This window comes from Canis lupus, chromosome 7, assembly GCF_003254725.2.
Source record: "Canis lupus dingo isolate Sandy chromosome 7, ASM325472v2, whole genome shotgun sequence".
NCBI lineage: Eukaryota > Metazoa > Chordata > Mammalia > Carnivora > Canidae > Canis > Canis lupus.
In genome coordinates this window covers 2,241,441-2,263,056 of record NC_064249.1, presented here as the reverse complement: position 1 = coordinate 2,263,056, position 21,616 = coordinate 2,241,441, and the positions used below count along the sequence as shown (strand labels likewise).

Here is a 21,616-nt window from a genome sequence, read left to right as displayed (position 1 = left end):
TCTTCTGTACTGCTGTGTAGGATCCACTGCTACCTGGTAGTCATTTAAATTATTACAAAGAGCTAGCTACACATGCAAATTTACAGTGTATCTCCCTTCTGTAAGAAAATTAATGTTGTAATCCATATTTACATAAAATAATTATTCACTGGAAAAATTCCTATAACTTTTTCTTCCACATTTGAATTAGCCACTCTACTAAAAGGCTTCAAAATAAATCACATAGCACAGAATTTTAGGCATGGAAAGGGCCACCCAGTCCACTCCCTTTATTTTATAAAGAAAATGGAAACTAGTAGAAGATGAAACGATTTGCATAAGAACATGAAACAAGGTAGCCATTGACCTAGGACTTGGTGCTTTTCTCAGTATACAAGAAAATTTGATGAAAAAAAATAACCTGATGAATGGGAAGAATGCAAACTCTGAATTGGGTGGGCTTGTATGTCATATAAACAACCAGAAATTCTTCTATTCTTCATCAAGCTCCGGCTCCTAAAAAAAGAAAAACTGTAAGATTAGTGGTTATATACCACATGGAATAATAGTATTAAGAGTATCCTTAATTCTCTAGAGAAAACTGGTATGCAGGTATGTGTTTTCAATGGAAACATTTTCATCAAGAAATTGCTAAATTCAATTGGTTTCCTGAGCAAGAACTTTACTATCTATATGTATTGTTCTAAGCATATAGTTAATTAATTAAATGGAATACATATTTGTAGAGTACTACTATTTACAGGCTCTAGATACTGTGATTAAACACCAGAAGCATGGTTTCTGGGCTAATTGAACTTAAGGTCCATAGGCAAAGACAGAATAACTACAATAGAGAATACAAAAGAGACAATAATGACAATAAAGTGATGTGTCATGAGGGCAGCGCATGCTCCACTGGAGAAGAACTTGAGCTGGCCCAAGGGGTTGGGAGGGGCCCCCGAACACTGCCACTGAAGGATGCACAGGACCTAGCCAAATGGGGAGGCAGGTTTGGGAAGGAGGGGAGAGTGGGAAGCCCTGGTGATAAAAGAAAAGCTGCACAGGCACGACTCGAGCAAGCTCCAGAAGGCCTGTAGCCTAGGACGTGAGAAAGGAGTGAGTGGGGAGGCTGGGAGATGTACAGGCACCAGCCTGGGGCTGACCATGGATGCCAATTAAGGAAGCTTGGATTTTATCCTGAGAATATCCTGAGAAGGATTCTAAACATGGGAATGGTGTAGGTAAATAAATATTCAAGTAAGTACTTGCTGCACAGTGTGAAAGCACAATCCCTGTGAAGTGTAGCAGTAACAAACGGAGGAAATGACTCTATCTTCAATCGCTCCTTTGGCTGCCTCTTTTCCCTCAGCCTGTAAAACCACTCAAATCTCTGCCTTGAGTGTGACAGGTTGTCTAGCTGTTACTCTTTTTTTCTAAATGCTACTGGAAAAAGCAGCTTACTTCCAGATCGCCATTCATCTGTCAATTTTCTAAACTCCAATTCCAGCCCTCATTATATCAATGAAGCTACTCGAGCTGTGACCTGGATCTAAATCAAGGGGGTCCTTTGAGGTCTTCTTCCTCACAGAACTCTCTACTACCAAAGGCCACTCAAAGGAAAATACTATTCATTGAAAAGATTGTTAAACAGAAATGTGTCCTATCTGCAGCCATCTAAATGTTTCAAATATATTTTTCCCCATGAGTTCCTACAAGAAAAGCAAAAATATGATCATAGGGAGAGGAAATATCAACTCTCAATATGACTGGTAATAGGAGGAAGAAATATCAGTTCTCAAAGGTAACAGTTTTTGCACTTAGGAATGAAAGGAAAGTTATTACTACAGTAAGTTACTATTACAGTAAGTCTAAACTAGGAAAACTTATTCTTTTAACACTATCATAGTTAAACAATGTTAAATAAAATGCTTGTCACATTCCTTTCCAAAAATTTTTACTTAACCTCAGGGGAAATTCTACTTTTAACTGCCCAAAGTATGTATCAAAATTTATAGGCAGCCAAACCAGTCTATTTTATCAGCAGAGCAGCTTTGGCATATTGTTGCCCAGTAGCAGTTCCATAATTAAGAATCTGTCAGTGTTTCCATTACCTGCAGGCATTCTCAAAGTTTGCAATTCTGTCATAAACATTCTTACAAGGCTGAAACTTCATACACAAGGTCTCTGACCAAGAGCAATTTATTTAAAAAAAAATATGATACTTTTAAATTATAGAAGTTCTCAAAAAACATCTCTACCAAGTGAAAACACCTAATTTCAAAATCTTGAAAAATATTAAAAGAAGTTTTAATTTTTGGTAACAATTTAAACTTCTGTTGGTTCCCTAATTATTAATCTAGAAGTGGGCAGAAAACAAGATGTAAATTACCACCTTTCAATAAGCTAAAATTTTAATGTTTGTTATTTATTTAAAATTAATTTTTAAAATGCAAGTATAATTAACATAGTGTTATATTAGTTTCGGGTGTACAACACAGTGATTCAATAATTCTATACATTACTCAGTGCTCATCACAGTAAGTATACTCTTAATCTCCTTCACCTATTTCACCCATCCCATCTCTCACTAATGTTCATTAATTATTAGTGTTCATACTGTGTGATCACAATTCTAAGTACACCAAGTTTATATCTGTTTATAATAAAATATAATAAGAAACCAGTAATTATAAATTCTAAAGGGATTTATAAATCACCCTCTAATGAATTTGTAGTTCTGGTCTGAATTTTTGGAAGGCTATGTTACTCCAGGTTAGCTTAAGTACCCCAAACCCTTCTGCCCAGTTTCCCCCAGGGACCATCTTTAGCTCATTTTGGAGAACCCAGCTCTGTTCTGAAGTTCTCAAGATGAATCACCTGAAGATCTCTGTTTATTGGTATTAAATCAGAAATCAGATAGTCTCTGTATTCCAAGATTTAGTCTTAATACATACAAGCACTCAATAATAAGAGCTGCCATTTATTCAACACACTGCAGTGAGAGTTCTACATACTTTATTTCTGATTCTTAATAACTACTTCACAACAACATCATCAGTCCCATGGTGGTCATAGTAGCAGGAGAAGCAATTGTTTTTATGACCTCACTTAAACTTAGAGATAGGCTCTGTAGAATAGATATGTATCATTGTCTCCATCTTAACAGATAAGAAAACTGAAGCCTAAAGATGTAATGTCACTTGCCTATGGTCAGACTCAGCTTAAATCACTCTGTTATACACCTGAAACTAATATAATACCATATGCTAACTATACTGTAATTAAAATTAAAAATTTAATGAAAAAAAGTTGAACCTAGGACTCTGACATGAGCCTGTGGACTTTTTTATTATAGTATATTGTAGGGGATACAGATATGTATCCTACACTCAAGGAACTCAGAATCTGTTTAAAGGACATGCTTTGTATTTCTTTCAGCTTATTATGTCTTGGCTATTTCTTACTGTAGCTTAGCAGTTACCATGTAGCAAATAGAACAAAAACAACAGGAGGAAGAGTTGCTCTAAAGTAGTTCCATCTCTTTGAAATTTTATAAATGAGTTTAAAATTAGCACAGTCAAAAACAAGAAAGGCATGAAAAGGTCTGCAAACCCAAATGGATTCTGAGCTTCAGCTAAAGGTAATGAAGTAAAAAAAAAAAAAAACAGAAAGATTCTATTCTGTTCTTTCATATGCAAAAGAGAGGCAATATGGCATAGAGGTCAAGAAAATCAGGATCTTTGGAGTCACTCAAACTTGGATTTTAGTATTTGAGTGCCAGCTCTTCCCTTATCAGCTCTGTGAGTTTGGACAAGTGATAACCTCTTTAAATCTTTTCAGTCTCTTCATCTGTAAAAGGTGGGTTATGACAACACTAACACGTAGTTCTGTGTAAAAAAATACATGAGGTAATACTTAACAAACAATAAATGTTTTTCATAATGATGATGCTTCTGTTACATGGATGAATGCTACTGACTCTTACATCCTGAAAATTCCCAAATCCCTCCTTCCAAGTTCTAGACCTAAATATACAGATTTAGATTCTCAAATCTGTAGACTATCCCTGGGATTCTCCCTGGGAATCTCAAACTCATTGTGTCCAAAAATAAATTCATCTCACCCTCCATCTCAGAGAACACCACTTTCCTCTAGCCAGTCACCCTTGTTAGACCATGATTCATCCTTGCATGAGCCCTTTACCACCCTCAGCCCCACAGCTAGCCAAGTCCTTTGTGATTCTTTCTCTTGAATATGTATAAAACCGGACTTTCCTCTCCAGTCCTTCTGCCTGACCTGATTTGGGATCCTTATCAACTGTTCTTCTAGTTTCTTCAATTCTTGGTCTTTGAGGACAGAGTGTTTTTTATTCATCTTTGTATCCTCAAGACATAGCAGACAGTAGTCTTGTTTCAAAACCAAATGAAGAAATATTTATTTAAAAAGAAGTCTTTGTTTAAAAACCAAACTAAGCAGCTAAATTGGTTCCAGGACCAAGGCCTTTCTATTATACCATTTTGCTCCTCTGTTATCTAAGCGTGTGAGGTCTAAACAGAACTAGTTTTTCCTTGAAAAGCATCTATTCACCATGGAAGTCTTTTAGGTTTTTAGTTAATAAACAGCATTTGTCATATACAGAAGTTCTCTATCACCATGATTTATTCTTCTGTGGTGCTCACACTAACTTGACAGCATTTCAAGTTCTATAACTTACGAAAAAATATCATAGAATATGACAACTTCTTGAAAAAGAGTAATTTAAAAGTAATAAACACTATTCATTTTTATAGGAAATTAGATTTATGCTATTCTAAGTCGCTTTTAAGATTTATATGGTAAGATGCGGACAATTTTGTTCCTATTCTGACTAATAAACAATTTAATGCCTCAAGCGCTGTAATTTCATCAGTAACATACTATTTTTCTTATATTACTGGGATCTCTGCAAAGACATACCCATTATGACAACAGATAGTTCTTTTAAAATAAGGAAATGATATATATACGTATTCCGAGAACAAAAAAAACAGTAACAAAATGTCTTTACCTCCTTCTAGAAAAGGAAGAAACTGGCACATTTGTAATGTCAGGTTCCCATTCATCTTCAGGATCACAAAAGACATCTTCACTCTTGTTACTATTATTACTCTAAGGAAAATAAAATATATGGTTTCTATTAATTTGGGTTAAAAATATTCGGCAACTGGGGCAACTGGGTGATTCAGCTGGTTAAATGTCTGCCTTTGGCTCAGGACATGATTCAAGGCTTCTGGGATCAAGTTGTCTCTCTCTCTCTCAAGTGAATCAATAAAATCTTTTAAAAAAAAAAAAGGAAAAAGAAAAAGAATAATCTGACAACATTAAGATTCAATCATTACCTGGTCAGATATATTAATCATGATAATAATCTGAATTTTATCTTATTTTATTATTTTTTAATAATCTGAATTTTAAATATTTAAATAATATTAAAGTTCTAGCAAAATACTATACACATTGAGCTTGATTCAGAAATAGTGTAATTATATAGAAAAATAATCTAAGAATATTGCAATGAACATTGCAAGTAAGAAGTTAGATAATAATGAAGGTAACTCACCTACCACATTTTAATGTATATGACAAGGCAAGAATGATCAAATTACTTCAATATGGTTTTTTGTTGTTCTAACTACAATCCACACTCATTGTAGGAAATTTGGAAATCATTAATACGTATTAACAAACACACAAAAATGTAACTACTTACAAAACCATCATTTAGAGATAAACACTGTCAGTTTCTTTCAGTCTTTTTGGATTTTCTGTTATGAATAATATACCTTGCGTTCCTGGAATTAACCCTACTTGATCATGGTGTAAGTATTCTTTGAGTGTATGTTTGGGTTTGATTCACTGATATTTTTCTTTCTTTTTTTTTTTTTTTTTAAGATTTATGTACTTATTGGGGGGGGGGGGGAGAGAGAGAGAGAGAGAGTGAGCGCAGTGAGGAGGGGAGAGACAGAGAAAGAGACTCCTAAGCAGACTTACACTGAGTGTAGAACCCAACCTGGGGCTTGATCTCACGAGCCTGAGATCAAGATCTGAGCCAAAAACAAGAGTTGGATGCTTAACCAACTTCACCATCCAGGCATCCCTGATTTATTGATATTTTATTCAGGATTTTTATAGCTATGTTCGTGTGAAGATTGGTTTTTAATTCCTTTCTGAATCATCTTTTCAGGTTTTGTGGTTTTCATTTGGTTTGATTTTAATCAGTTATTCTAGCATCATAACGGTGACACTTTCTATCCTTTGCTATGTTCCAGAAGTTGAAACACAATTATATTTATCTGTTCTCTTTTTTATTTAAGTAAGCTCTACACCCAACATGGGCCTTAAATTCATGATCCTGAGATCAAGAGTCGCATGCTTTACAGATGGAGCCAGCGAGGCACTCTTGTTTTCTGCAATTTAAAAGAGCTTCCCCCCAAAACTGATTGGGACCAGCACTTTTTAGCTTTTTTTTTTTTCTTGAGACTAGTTTGTTGACAAATTTTTCAATTTATTGCATGGTTATTCATCCATTAAGTCAACTTTCAGAATTTATCTTTTCCTAGAAAATCTTTTCTAGAAAATTATCAAATTTATTAGCATAATGTTTCACATGTAAAATAATTTTTAAATGCTTTTGATATCTTTGTATAAATGCCATCACCCATTCCTAAAAATCACGTTTATCCTTTTTTTTTTTTTTAAGATTTTATTTATTTATTCATGAGAGATACTGAGAGAGAGAGAGAGAGACAGGCAGAGGGAGAAGCAGGCTCCATGCAGGGAGCCTGACGTGGGACTCGAACCGGGGTCTCCAGGATCACACCCTGGGCTGAAGGCAGGTGCTAAACCGCTGAGCCACCCGGGCTGCCCCACATGTTTATCTTTTTAAAGAGCCAGAGCTTCAGTTTGATTTCTAATTTATCAATTATTGCTTTAATTTTTCACCATTCCTTCATTTGCTTTCCTTTGTTTTATTTTCTAGATTAACTATTTAGTTTATTTTCATTTGTCCATTAAACAAATCAAACATTATAAACTTTCTTCTTTCCTTAAGCTAAAAAGTAAAATTCTGAAAACACAATTACAAATGTATGTGAACAGATTCATCACTAAATTTCTCTATTACAGGTGTAACTACATTAAAATAAATTAATAAAACCCCATCTACAGGCAAAAGTAAAATAAACATACATAATTGTTAATACTGGTTGGTTTGAGTAATGCAAATTACCTTTTCCTTTAGTGGCCAAATTTTCTCTAAGAACATGTTACTTGTATATTTTTTATTTCAAAACATTTACAGAGATTTTAATAATATTCCAAACCTCATAAAGTTCTTTCATTGCTGCAAGCTTAGATTCAAACTTTTCCAAACTCCAGAAAGTTGAGATCCCTAGTTGTAGGTTACGAACCCGAACGCAAATGTCAGAACTACTTCCTTTATCTGATACATCATGTCTGAAAGAAAAACCAAAGAAAAATGCTTATCTTAAAACATATATACCCATTTATAAGAGTTTTCTGAATTAGAATAACTTCTATAAAAAAAAAATCCACTGATTAAATCTTTCCATTGGTAAGCATTTTTATTACAGTAAAAAATCATGTCTAGCATATACCATATAAAAATAACTTCTTATGCAAAGATTTTAAAAATCAAATCCTAATTAGGTATATTTCTTTCCAAATGTGTAATACTAGTAAGTTTGCAACTCAAAAGATTAGTAAATTCCTAAAATGTCTAAGATTATTCTCTTTATAAAATATGCTTTTTTTATATGCATACTTAGTATATTTAGCACAGTACATTCATGCTTTAAGTCTTTTACTACAGAGTGAGCTCTGAAAGGAGAATCCGAATTTGTCACTGGAATTCTGATACCATTCTCTCCCAGACAGGCAATATAGATGTCATGTCTTTACAGAAACTAAACTTAGAAATCAATCATATGAAGGTCAGTTAGTTTAAAGCAAAGAGTTACTTTATAATTAGTTACATATAACTAGTTATATTTAATTAGTTATTTTAATTATAATAAGTTGCTCACCTGCCAAAAACATAACATTTTTTAAATTTATTGCTGATGGCATTGGCTTCCTGAATCATCATTGAAAGTTTCATGGAGTTCCAATTTGTCTGAACTAGTAGAAAGCACACAGAGAAGATTCAAAATACATATATGAGCCCTGACTTATATCTCTAAGCAGAACCACTCCTGGAAAAAAAAATATTGATTTTAAATAAACGGTTTTAGCTATTTATTTCAGAAACTAAGGGCAATACTTAAGTAACTTTTCCTCAAAACTGAAATAAAATACTCTTCATAGAAAATGAGGTTTTTCACCTGTGAAGACACAGAAAAAAACTGAAGGTGATATAGAAAGTTGATACAGGATTTTGTAAGAGAGGAAATGCCAAAGACAGTGCTTTGTCTTCTAATAGCTTTAAAGATTGTTTTCTAATTTATTTTTTTCTCAATTTCTGATTTGTTTAAAGTATCGGGTAAAGCATACTATAACTTCACTTATATAAAACCACAATCCAAAAAATAAAAATTAAAATAAAAAATTAAAACAAACAAACAAAAAAAAAACACCACAATCCTTTTTTATCTTGCCTGAAAATTAAAACAAGCCAACAAACAAACATATATTTTAGGACATCAAAAAAGAGAAATAATTTAGGCCACAATTCCATTTTCCTAATTTAAAATGAAGATTTTATCATAAATGTTTTCTATCTCACTCAAACTTATAACCAATATTCCATTAGAACTTTTTTTTTTTTAAAGATTTTATTTGACAAAGAGAGAGAGAGAGCACAAGCAGGAAGAGTGGCAGGCAAAGAGAGAGGTAGAAACAGACTCCCCACTGAGCAGGGAGCCCAAATCAGGACTTGATTCCAGGACCCTGGGATCATGACCTGAGCCGAAGGCAGTTGCTTAAGTGACTGAGCCATCCAGGTGCCCCTAGAACATTTTTTTTGAAAGGGTAAAATTCATTATACACATGGTAAAAAAAAAAAAAAATCCAGTATTCATTGGTAGGCCCTGTTTTTAAGCTCTAAGAAGAACAAAAAGATATATTAGTAAGTGTATTTATTTACCTCTCACAACAGATATAACAAGCCTTACTAGTCTCAGATTTAATTAAAAATAGAAGTTAGAGAAAGTATACAACTACCAAGTATTCTTCCTAAAAAAAATTGAATCTGAATCTGACAGGCCTGAAGAAATAATGAGCACTTTATAGCAATATAGGGGCAGAGGAACCCATTAAGCAACACCATGGAGATCCAATATCAAGAACCAGAATGTGGGAAACTACAGGATAAATAACCTGGTTTCTTCAATAAGCAAATTACAAGAAGAAAGAGAGAGATAAGAAAAACAAATTTACAGATTAAGAGATTTTAAAAAAGGGTACCTGGGTGGCTCTGTCCATTAAGCATCCTACTCTGGGTTTTGACTCAGGTCGTGATCTCCTGAGTCATGGGATCTGCCGCTTTGGGCTCTGTGTTCAGCAGGGAGTCTGCTCAGGGATTCTCTCCCTCTGCCCCTCCTCCCACTCACACGTGATCTTGTGCTTGCTTTCTCTTTTTAAAATAAATAAATAAATGTTTTTTAAAAATGGGGGCTCCTGGGTGGCTCAGTAGGTAGAGCACGTGATTCTTAATCTTGGGGTTGTGAGTTAAAGACTCACTTTGAGCATGAATCCTACTTAATAAAAATGAAAAATAAACAGAAAAAAAAAAGAGACTTAGGAGCACCTGGGTGCCTCAGTTAAGCTTCTAACTCTTGATTTTGGCTCAGGTTGTGATCTCAGAGTCCTGAAATCAAGCCACACATCAGTCTCTGCGCTCTGCTTGGAGTCAGCTTGAGATTCTCTCTCTTCCTCTACCCCTCCCCCCTCACCCCACACTCCTCACACAGGCACTCTTCCTCTCTCTCTAAAAAAATAAATAGATAAATCTTTTTAAAAAATAATAATAATAAAATAAGACTTATAAGGCATATCTACCAAACACAATGTGTGGATCATGTTTGTACCTGATTCAAACAAATAAGACATAAAAAAATTTATGACATAATCCAGGAAATTTGAATGTAGACTAGAAATCTAATGAGTGTAAGAAATTAACATTTTTAGTTTTGATAACAATATCATGGTTATGCTTACAGAGTGACAGAGAAAGAAAAGAGAGTCCTTATCTAATGCAGAGATAACATAGTGAAGTATTTACAGATCAATGATATGATGTCTTGGAGTTGCATCACAACAGTCTAGGGAGACAGGAGGACTGAGTATGGCTAAAACAAGATTGAACACGTGTTAGAGATTGAAGCTGGATGATTAAGTATATAAGAGTCTATTGTAGTAATCTCTCTACTTTTATTGTTAGTTTGAAATTTTCCATGAGAAAAAGACATTAAAAATATGCCATGTTCTATATAGCAATACAGAAGTACACACAAAAAATAACATCCAAATGAAAAGAAGATGAAGTACCCAATGATTAAATTCAATCTAGATGTAAGACCTAAAAAATTAGAATAAGAGATTGCATTTTTGAAAACATACTACACATTAAAGTAACACTTGAAATTTTGTTTACTATTTGCTTACGTAACTATTCTAAAAACTGAGTATTTTAAATCATGCATACAAATTTATTTAGATCCAAAAAAAGTCAGAAACATCCAGAATAAATAATTTTTAATATACAAAGGCAACTAAGTCTAGTATTTTAATAATTATATGAAATACCATATACAACTTTAGAAAATACCTGCTATTATAATCATCATATACTCACTTAAAAAAGTTTTCTCTCTATTATTTTGATTTTGCAGTAATATTTGTACTTCTTTAGCAATTTTTTGCTTCTCAGTTTCTAAAGCTTCCAGAATTCTTGCATGGCGGATACTGTGGTCTTCTAAAGCCTAATTAATATTCATTCACATAGACCCGTACATGAAAATATACAAATAGAGAAATTATAATTGATAATGGTAACACAGTAATTAAAACCCATTTACAATACACATTTTATTAAGCATACATATTTTACATGTTTTATTAAGCATAAAAGGCCTTTAAAAAAAGTGATCTATAAAAGAAATTTATAAAATTTGCCCCATAACAAAATTATTAGGAATTTTTGATAACATAAATTAATCTTGTTCTTCCCACTGATAGAAAGTAAAAAAATCCTTAGAGGAAAAAAAAAATAAGAGAAAAAACTGCTCAAAAGAGCCCACATTCAAGAACATTTGTTGACTAAATAAAGCTAAATTTAAAAGATACCACAAAAACCTTATTTGCCACAAATAGACCTTATAATAGTCCATTAATAATTACTGTTTCAAGATTTAGACAGCTCTGTTTTTTCTTCTAAAATTCTCTCAGGTGGTTCACCAGCTACTTTGTGTCCCAGAAGTGACTAGTTACATATTATCACCATAATATAGTACCAGAACTTTGGGGTTACTAAACATATTTTCTTCTACCCACCCTGTCACCACAAAACTTGGAAAAAAGAAAACTAAAATTGCTATTTGAGGATAAAACTTTGAGGTTAAGATATGAGGAATCAAAGCAGAGATGAAAACAGTGCTGCTCAAACTTTAGTATTTGTCAAAAATTCCATGCAAGACTTGTTAGAATAGTTTGGGACCCCACCCCCAGAGTTTCTGATTTAGGAGTTCTGAGGCCTAAAACTACATTTCTAACAGTAATGCTGATCGTGCTGGTCTAAAGACCATACTTTAACAACTGCTAATATAAGGAGAAAGAATAGCAAAAAAGTTGATAAAAAGGTAATTGAAGATATTAAAATACTGACAGTCTGGTTTTATACTTTAGTCTTTGTACCTTAATTAATGTGAGGTAGCCCCTGAAAGATGTCTCTACCCTCACTGACATGACAAGTTTCAGTGCCTGAGCTCAAAGGACTGGGGTAATGAACGTCCTACTGTGAGTTCTCTGAGGAGTCACTCAGGCAAGAAGCCTGCTGACCACACTTGTCATAGATGGATAATGCTTCATTCTGACATTAGGATGTGACCCAGCATAAGAGCTGTGCCTTTCTTCCTTCTACACATTGTGCCCTAGCACTAATTCATTCATTTATATTATCTGGCCTGACTGATCACAGGATAGTTGTGGAGGCATAAAAGGGGAAACTGTAATGGAACCAGCTGGAAATAAAAAACTCTATCCTTTTCAAAATGTTTGTGTGATGATGTGTGAGCAGAGCTGTGACCATTACCAGGTTGTAAGCTTTTAGGCAAGAAGAGCCCTTCTCATAAAATAAAAATAAATAAAATCAAATAAAATGATCCAAAACAAAAACAAAAGAGGAGGAAAAGCCCTTCGCATCAAGAGACCCAGATTCAGTCAGTTCCCTCTTGGGTACCATGAGTTCTTAAAAAAAAAAAAAAATCCAGCTGTTGCTCAGAATAGAGCCAACTATTTACAAGATGAAATTATTTACCTGTTTCGCAGCCAAAGTCTCCATTTCTAACCGCTTTTTGTTGACATAGATTTCCTGTTCAAGTCGCTGTTTTGTCTTTTCTAATTCCTCAATTTTGTCATTAGCCTTTTGATTATTTATTTCCTGCATTTTCTTCCTTTGAGATTCTTCTATCTTTAAAAAAAATAATAATAAATAATGGGCAAAACACATAACATTTTTTTCAAAAATAATATAAAAAATATACAAGAGTCCATTTCTTTAATCAATGTATAAGAAATTGATTCATCAATAGAAAAATTGCCCTGTAGTTTCTTTACCTCATTCAGCTTAACTAGTCTAACTTAAAATAAGCATCACTAGTCAAACCTTCTAGAGCACTCTCCTCTAAAATGGGTTGTGGGAATGCACGATGACCAGCAAACTGGAGAGAACCATGGGCTCAAGTAGGTGGAGGACAGAAGCTTCTCTATTTTTTCTTCTTATTCCAGAAACCATTTTTCTACCGCTAACCTGCTTTCCAAAGTAAAATTAAAGCAGGCCAAGACTCACTTGGTTTTGACTCTCTAATCTTTGATATTGCCCCGGTTCCCTTTTACGGATATAATCAATTTTACAGCCAATACATCACTTGGGGCGCATGAGCAGAGAAAGAAAATACCAATTCTGCCTTTTACCAGTTCTGCTTCCAAGGCTTTTATTTTGCTTTCATATGCAGCTTTTTGAGAAGAAAGCTCTTGCTGAGCCATTTCTTTTGCAATTTGGATTCCTTGCATCATTTCTTCCTTTGCTTTCAAATGTGCCTCTTTTATTTCTGCTTCAAGTCTACAAAGTAGCAAAATATTCACAGGGTACATTGTCAAGAATTCTTTATATACCACAATAGTTCTTAATTATATTAAAATGTTTTCATCAAATAAAAATTTAAAACTCAAAATTTAATTTCTGACATTCTGTCAACAGTGTTCTTAAATTTTAATTGCTTTTGTTTAAACAGGACAATATAAAAGGATGAAAATTTGCTTATTTGTTTAGTTACTATAGCAGATGCCTGATATTTAAGTAGATACATTTTTCTAATCTTAAAGAAAATAAGTTATATAAAAATATGATGTCACAGTGAACACTGGTAGTAAACATTATAGTCAACATTACAGAAAATACAAAGTAAGGATTTTTTTTGAAGGGCAAGAGCACATGTGTGCACACATGGGTGTACACATTGCAGGGGAGGAGCTGAAGGAGAGAGCAAGAGAGAATGTCAAGCAGCATCCAACTGAGCATAGAGCCCAACACAAGGCTCAGTCTTAGCTGAAATCAAGAGCTGGATGTTTAGCTGACTGAGCCACCCAGGTGCCTCAAAATAAGGGTATTTTATGCTTTACAATGGTTAGAGAAAAAAAAAAAAAACAATGGTTAGAGCAAAAATTGAACTTTATGTATCAATAACTTTTAACTCATGTTTAGGTCACAGATTAAGAAAAACATTGAAATAACTAAAAATGATATGAATGCTGATAAAACAGATTATGTATTTTCAGCCACCTATAATAATAATATATAATAATATAATCATCTATAATAATTTGACATTTGGTAAGTTAAAACATTAAATTAGCTTTGTCATCTTTCAATATGTAAGGGAAAAAAGCAAGGAACTAAAAGCTACTTTCTTATCAATAAAATCAATGCTTTAGCAACTATACTGTATGGAAATTTCTATTCCCAATTTTACTGAAAAAGAATATCAAAAAGAAAGAAGGCTAGTTGTGACCAGGGTCTCGGGGTGGGGGGCAGTGAGCTGAGAGGGCGAGAGGGGAAAACGGAGAGTCCCAGTTTAATGGGGACAGAGTTTCAGTTTGGGATGATGAAAAAAGTTTTGGAGATGGATAGTTTGAGGATTGTACATACTGTCAATACACTTAATGCCACTGAAATGTATATTTTAACATGGTTAAAATAACTAATTTTATGTTCTGTATACCACAATTTTTTTAAAAAAGAGCAAAAGCAAGCTTAGACTTTTTAGAAGAAAAGTGGGATTAGCCTAGTCCATACTAGTCATTCTGATTCCTCCACCCTTCTCCTCTTTAGCCATCAAGCATAGTTGATTCTTTCTCCTTAATACTCTCTCCATACTGTCTCCCACCCAACCACACTGTACTTCTCTTACTTCAACAATCTCTGAACTGTATTTGCAAGCTCTATTTGCTCTGCCTCTAATCCATTCTACAGACTTGGATCACAGTGAGCTCTAAAAATGTGATTTTGATCATGTCTATCTCTTCTCTACTTAAAACTCTTTAATGACTACAAATCCTTTAAGATAAAGTTCTAACTCTTTAGTATTTTATTTATGTATACTTTACCAATTAGTTTACAAGGATACTGCTTGAATTGGAAATCCTACAATATTGCACGAGCTAAAAACAGGGCAAAGAAAACAAAAAGGTTACACTCCACCTGTTCAAACTCTGGCTAACTTCTAATGGTCTCTTGGGACTCCATTCCAGGGAATGTCTTCGCGTCCCCTAGAAACTTTGCTGGTTCCTGGTTGGGACTAGGATTCACCCCCCCACACCACAAACCACACACAGCGCAGGACTCTGTCATGGCACTCTGTCACAACTATCTATCAGCCCCATGAGATGATAAATTCCTCCAGTATAGTCGCTAAATTTCAGTTATTCTTTGTATTTCCTAGTATAGTGACAGATACATATAATATTTGCTCAATAAATGTCTGCTAAATGAATGAAAGTACCAAGAGAAAAGATGATGTTACTAGAAATTAGCAACCAGAGAAGTAACGACTGGAGACTAGCACAATATGATTAACTCTCTCCTGTAGACCTCTCTCATATTCTACTTGATATCACTAGGAATACTTACTGCGATCTCTGTGCCATAAGCAACTCATTTTTTGCAAATTCAAAGTCTTTTGGACCCTCGTTTGTAAGAGTATCTCCACCAGATGGTCTTTTTCCTTTCTGGACTTCTACAGGATGATTAAATCTAAAATAATGATCTCCACCAAGAATCACCCGATCACCCTAAAGCACACAAAAAATTTACTTGCTTGAGGTGAGTCTGAATCAAAAACTTAACATGAGACAAATAATTAAGTTCAGCAATTCCATACAGTCTAAGATTAGTACTAATAAACATAAAAATCATAGCAACTAACATTTGTTACTTTCTATAGGCCAATCACTGTGTTAAATACCTTTCATATATGTGATCTCATTTATGTCTCACAACAACCCACTGAGATACTACTATTATCTCAATATTAGGAATGAGAGAGCTGAAGAGCACAGAACTTAATAATCATAATTAGCATTCACTGAGCTTACAATTTGCAGACATTGTTTTAAGAACTATAGACTAAGTATTTCATTTAATCCTCCCCTGCCCCTGAAAGATAGGATATATATGAAGTGACCAACTATCTTGGTTTGCCTGCAACAGACTGGTTTATGCCTGTTCCCCTGATGCAATTTTTTTTTAAAGTTTTATTTATTTAAGTAATCTCTACACTCAATGTGAGGCTGGAACTCAGAATCCCAAGATCAAGAGTGACATGCTCTTCCAACTGAGCCAGCCAGGAGCCCTTCTCCCGATGTATTATTAAAAATGCTCTCGGGGAATCCCTGGGTGGTGCAGCGGTTTGGCCCCTGCCTTTGGCCCAGGGCGCGATCCTGGAGACCCGGGATCGAATCCCACATCGGGCTCCCGGTGCATGGAGCCTGCTTCTCCCTCTGCCTATGTCTCTGCCTCTCTCTCTCTCTCTGTGACTATCATAAATAAAAAAAATAAAAAAAATAAATGCTCTCAAAAGTGTCCTAACTTGGGTGATACATAATCACCCTAATTAAATAACTTTTTCAAAGGTCACATAGCAAATAATCAGGGCTTATTTCCAAAGCTCTGCTCTTTACTGGACACATAATGGTGCTGTCAGTGGTCAGCTCTTCAGGTACTAGTTTATAGTGATACAACTTTTTGCACAAGTGAAGGCAATTAATGAGATAGAAAAGAGAATTTTTTTTTAATTTTTATTTATTTATGATAGTCAGAGAGAGAGAGAGGCAGAGACACAGGCAGAGGGAGAAGCAGGCTCCATGCACCGGGAGCCCGACGTGGGATTCGATCCTGGGTCTCCAGGATCGCGCCCTGGGCCAAAGGCAGGCGCCAAACCGCTGCGCCACCCAGGGATCCCGAAAAGAGAATTTTATTTTTTTTTTTTTAATTATTTATTTATTTATGATAGTCACAGAGAGAGAGAGAGAGAGGCAGAGACACAGGCAGAGGGAGAAGCAGGCTCCATGCACCGGGAGCCCGATGTGGGATTCGATCCCGGGTCTCCAGAATCGCGCCCTGGGCCAAAGGCAGGCGCCAAACCGCTGCGCCACCCAGGGATCCCCCGAAAAGAGAATTTTAAAACTGGAAAGTTCTTAATTTAGTTCACTACCTTACCTTACAGAAGAGAAAACTGGGACTCACGTAAATTAAACAATTTGTCCAGAGTCAAAGAATTTGTTAAATTTTAGCACAGGCTAACTTACATGATGTAATACTGTGGATTCCAAAATATGTTTTCCATTTATATATGTCTTTGCTTCTCCAATTGGGATGATACTCACTATCCCATCAAAATTTTTTATGGTACTGTTAAGATAAGAAGTACATTGTTAAATTATAAGACAGACAAAAAAGAAAAAGACAATACAAGATAATCCTGCTTAGGTTATTCCTTTGGTGTTAAGATTCACATCAATTTGTGACAAAAATAACTTGAAATTCTTTTATTTTCCTCCAACTACTTTTTGTAGTTCTGGTGAAAAAAGCCTGGCCTCTGTAGCAATTCCATCCATCAGTGGTGGGAAGAATTTTCATTGTATGTATTTTAATTATAACTACTTAAAAAAATACCAACCCTCCCCCCAAAAACAAAATAAAATGACATAAATTCAAGGAAAAAACACTGTGCTACAATAAAACAAAGAGCCTTGATCCATCATAAAGGCACCAAAACAGAGAAAAGATAAGCCACATACTGAAAAAAAGATACTTGCAACACATAAAACAAAAGTTTGGCAATCAGAATATATAAAGAACTCTTAAAAATTATTAAGAAAAAAGACAACAATCCAACTAAAACATGGACAAAAAACATAAACAGGCAAGTCACAGAAGAGCAAACTAAAATAACCAATAGGGGATCCCTGGGTGGCTCAGCGGTTTAGCGCCTGCCTTTGGCCCAGGGTCCTACATGGGGCTCCCCTGTACCTGCTGACTGTGGTCCTCACGTGGTCCTCACCCAGACCTGGTGACTGGTATGTGAGGAGTCTGCTCCAGATTCCCCCTCTCCCTCCACCCCTCCCCACTGCACCCTCTCTTCAAATAAATCTTCTGAAAATTAAAAAAAAATTTCCTGGAGTCCCGGGATCAAGTACCACATCAGGCTCCCGGCTTGGAACCTGCTTCTCCCTCTGCCTGTGTCTCTGCCTCTCTCTCTCTCTCTCTCTATCATAAATAAATAATAAATAATAAATAAATCTTCAAAACAATAAATAAAAAATAAAATAAAATAACCAAAAAATACATAAAGAGATTATTAGTCAAAGAAATGCAGAATGAATCCACAATGAGATACTATATCATGTCTACTTGATTGGCATAAATTAAAGTCTGACAGTACCAAGTGTTGACAAGGATGTGGAGTAATAGGGTACCTTAATGCCAACAGAATTAAAAACTGATAATCATTTTGGAAAACAATTTGAAATTACCTAGTGAAGCTGAATAAGAACACACCCTACCACTTAATAGCTTAAGTATTTTTATACACAATTTAAGAGTGTTTCCCAAACCTTAAAAATTCTTATTTTTATAGCATAATTAGAAAACCATGTTTATATAGCAGATTGGGGTAAATAGAAAGGCTGCTCACAGTGACACAGGACTAGTCTGGTAGGTCAGGCCCCCAAGGTTTCTACTGGCTACCCTTTAAGTGCTCATATCTCAGTTAATCATCTGGGAAACTCACTCTAGAGAAACTCTTCACATTTATACCAAGAGACATGTATAAGAATATACATAGTAATATTGTGGTAGCAAAAAATCATAAGCAATCCAAATGTCTACCAACAAGAGACAGATTGTAATAATATAAAAGGTAGATAAATGCACACAATAAGATACTTCACAGCAGTAAAAATAAAAGAACATCAGAATGAATGAATCTTGAAAACACAACGTGGAGCCAAAATAATCTGCATATACTATCCTCCCAACAATATGTATTCAATTCACATGAACAAAAGTCAAATGATACAAAAAATTTTAAATTTGTCAATCCAACCAAAACTCCTGTCATATAAGATGGATAGAAGTTTAATTTCATGCCAATGACTACAATTCCAAAAAAAGAAATGATCCCTCAACCAACAGATCACATACACCAAAAGAGAAATAGCGTTACATTGTAACTCATATTGAGAGCAATTAATCTATTTTCCTTATAAAACACTCAAAACATCTTTTTCCTGGCTAAAGATGCATTTGAAGAATTATAGCAAAGAATCAGTATAAATGAATGCTTCACGTGAAGGAAAAAATACATATCAAGATACAGAAACCTGCTAAAAAATGAACAGAAGCCTTTTTATTTTTAGAATAACATACCAATGATCATCAGCAATCAGCACTCCAGATAACTGAATATCATGGCTTGAGTTTGGTTTATACTTTCCGACTGTTGTCATTCCTTCTTTTATCATATATAATAGCATCTCTGACAGCTGAGGATCTTCATTGAGATTGACAAGGTTTGGCAAATGATTGTCCATTTGAAATGTAATTCCTGCTTTCTAGTGGAAGTCAGAAAATAATACCTGGCAATAATATCTGGTTTCGTTAACCTTAACAAAAGCATCAAATTATTAAATTCACCTAAAATAAATCATCTATGTTAAACATTAAAATCACTGTATATGAAGTATCAATAAAGGTTTCTTAGAATCTCTCTTTCATGATTTCCCTATGACTATTATCATCATACTTCTTAGACTTTTAGAGTTATGTTAACCTTTCTTTGACCCTCACCATCCTGAGCCCTCTATGCATCAGTCACCCTCAAACTGTGCCTTTTCTTATCAAATGATTTGCTTTAGAATGGATCGATTCTTGGATGCCTGGGTGACTCAGCGGTTGAGCGCCTGCCTTTGACCCACGGTGTCATCTTGGAGACCTGGGATCGAGTCCTACATCAGGCTCCCTACATGGAGCCTGCTTCTCCCTCTGCCTGTGTCTCTGCCTCTCTCTGTGTCTCTCATGAATAAATAAATAAAACCTTAAAAAAAAATAGAATGGATCAATCCCTTTTGTTGCATCTTTGCTGCCCTCACCTTAGCTCAGACTCTTATTACCTCATACTTGAACCACTGCAGCAGCTGCCTGACTGCCCTGTCAACAATTTCTCCTGTTTTCAATTAATTCTCCTGAAAGGGTATTCTCAAAATGTCAACTCTCTGGTCAAACATTTTCAATCACTTCCCACTTCCTATAAGATAAAACTCTAATTACTTAGCCTGAAAATCAATGATATAACCATAACATATCCTGCCAATTTTATCTCATGACCATTTACAAACTGCTACTTCAATAAAACTGATCCACACACCTTCTGAGCACACCTTAAGCTTTTGCACCTTTACTCTCATACAATTTTCCTTTCCTAGAATGCACTCTTCCTTTTTCCTATCAAAATCTTACCCAGGCTTCAAAGTCAAATATTCAAAACTCAAATCTCACTTCTTCTGTGAAGCTGGACTCACCACTCCCAAGGAATAATCCCCCTTTCCTTTCAATTCTTATGGTACTTTGCCTACCAATCATTTGAAATATTTCCTTTACTGTCAATACCTTTGCCCTTGACCTGTGCTCTCCAATCTTCTTTAGAACCTCATTCCATTAAGGAGTTTTGATTCCTATAAAAAAAAGTTCAAGTCTCTTCCATCCTTTAAAGAGACAAAACCAAAATGAACAAAACTAAACTTCCCCACAATCTCACACCCCCTTTCTCCGCCTTCTTCACTTCTCACTCCTTACTTAGTCATTCCTCAACTGTCATCTGGCTTCTTTCACCACTGCCATGACTTCATAATTTTACGATGCAATGCACACATTTCAGAAACCTGGGCATCATTCTTGACTTTTCCATTTCTTTCAACACACCCATCCAAAAACACCCTCTGAGTCTATCAATTTTACTCCTTCCTATCTCTTGAATCCAACCTCTCCACTAACCATTCCATCACTGCTTGACTCAAGCTCTCACCATCTCTCGCTTTCACCATGGCAACAGCCTCCTAAATGAATAATCTTCCCATCATCAGTCTTTCCTCCCTCAAATCCACCATTGCCAGAAGAATCTACTTAAAACACAAGTCTTTTCCTGTCACTTCCTTTCCACGTAATACACTTCAGGGGCTCCTAATCACCTAAATTCAAGTTCCTCACTACTTCATGATCTGAATGTTGCATCTCTCTCTCTGGTCCAATCTCTGCCCCCACCATCAATACACAAGTTCTGAATTTTGTGGACTGTGTTGTCCAAACTGTGTTGTCCTTCCATGCTTTTGAATACAGGATTTCTTGCTTAGAAATCTTGACTTTGGGAGCCTAACAAAATCTTGCTTACTCATCCCTTTCTCTTTGAAGTCCTCCTTAATAACCACCCTCATCAAAGTTAATTACTCCCCCCTACTCTTGCTTCTCTTCCTTTTACACGCTTTTCTATGCATTAGGTTGAATCATAGGACACTCCCAGTGTTCAGCCATTTCTTACCTTAAAAATGGCAGCATCATATGGTTCAAACTAGTCAAGTCATACTACATTTCAGTCATCTATTTACATTTTGTAAACCTCCCTTCAGATTACATGCTCTCTGAAGGCCAAAACTATATTTTATTCACTTTGGCCTTCCCAATGCCTGGCACTACATAAACATTTAATATTTGTTGAACCAAAGTGAATAGAATTAGATGGTTTGTTCATATTTTTAACTTTCCAACATAGTTATGGGCTCTACATAATCACAATCTTGATCTCAATCAACA

The 21,616-nt window shown here is 35.0% G+C and overlaps 1 protein-coding gene across 1 annotated transcript in view; it reads right to left on the bottom strand.

The window, feature by feature from the left end:
* Positions 1-21,616, bottom strand: part of KIF14 (kinesin family member 14) — a 54,077-nt gene that overhangs the window by 15,518 nt on the left and 16,943 nt on the right. The window contains exons 14-23 of the mRNA XM_025458624.3: positions 19,181-19,365; positions 17,059-17,161; positions 15,383-15,543; positions 13,168-13,315; positions 12,512-12,664; positions 10,832-10,958; positions 8,064-8,157; positions 7,341-7,473; positions 5,027-5,127; positions 401-495 (exon numbers count right to left, since the gene is read on the bottom strand). Coding sequence (XP_025314409.1) covers positions 401-495; positions 5,027-5,127; positions 7,341-7,473; positions 8,064-8,157; positions 10,832-10,958; positions 12,512-12,664; positions 13,168-13,315; positions 15,383-15,543; positions 17,059-17,161; positions 19,181-19,365 — 1,300 coding nt within the window. The remainder of the gene's footprint in view (positions 1-400; positions 496-5,026; positions 5,128-7,340; positions 7,474-8,063; positions 8,158-10,831; positions 10,959-12,511; positions 12,665-13,167; positions 13,316-15,382; positions 15,544-17,058; positions 17,162-19,180; positions 19,366-21,616) is intronic.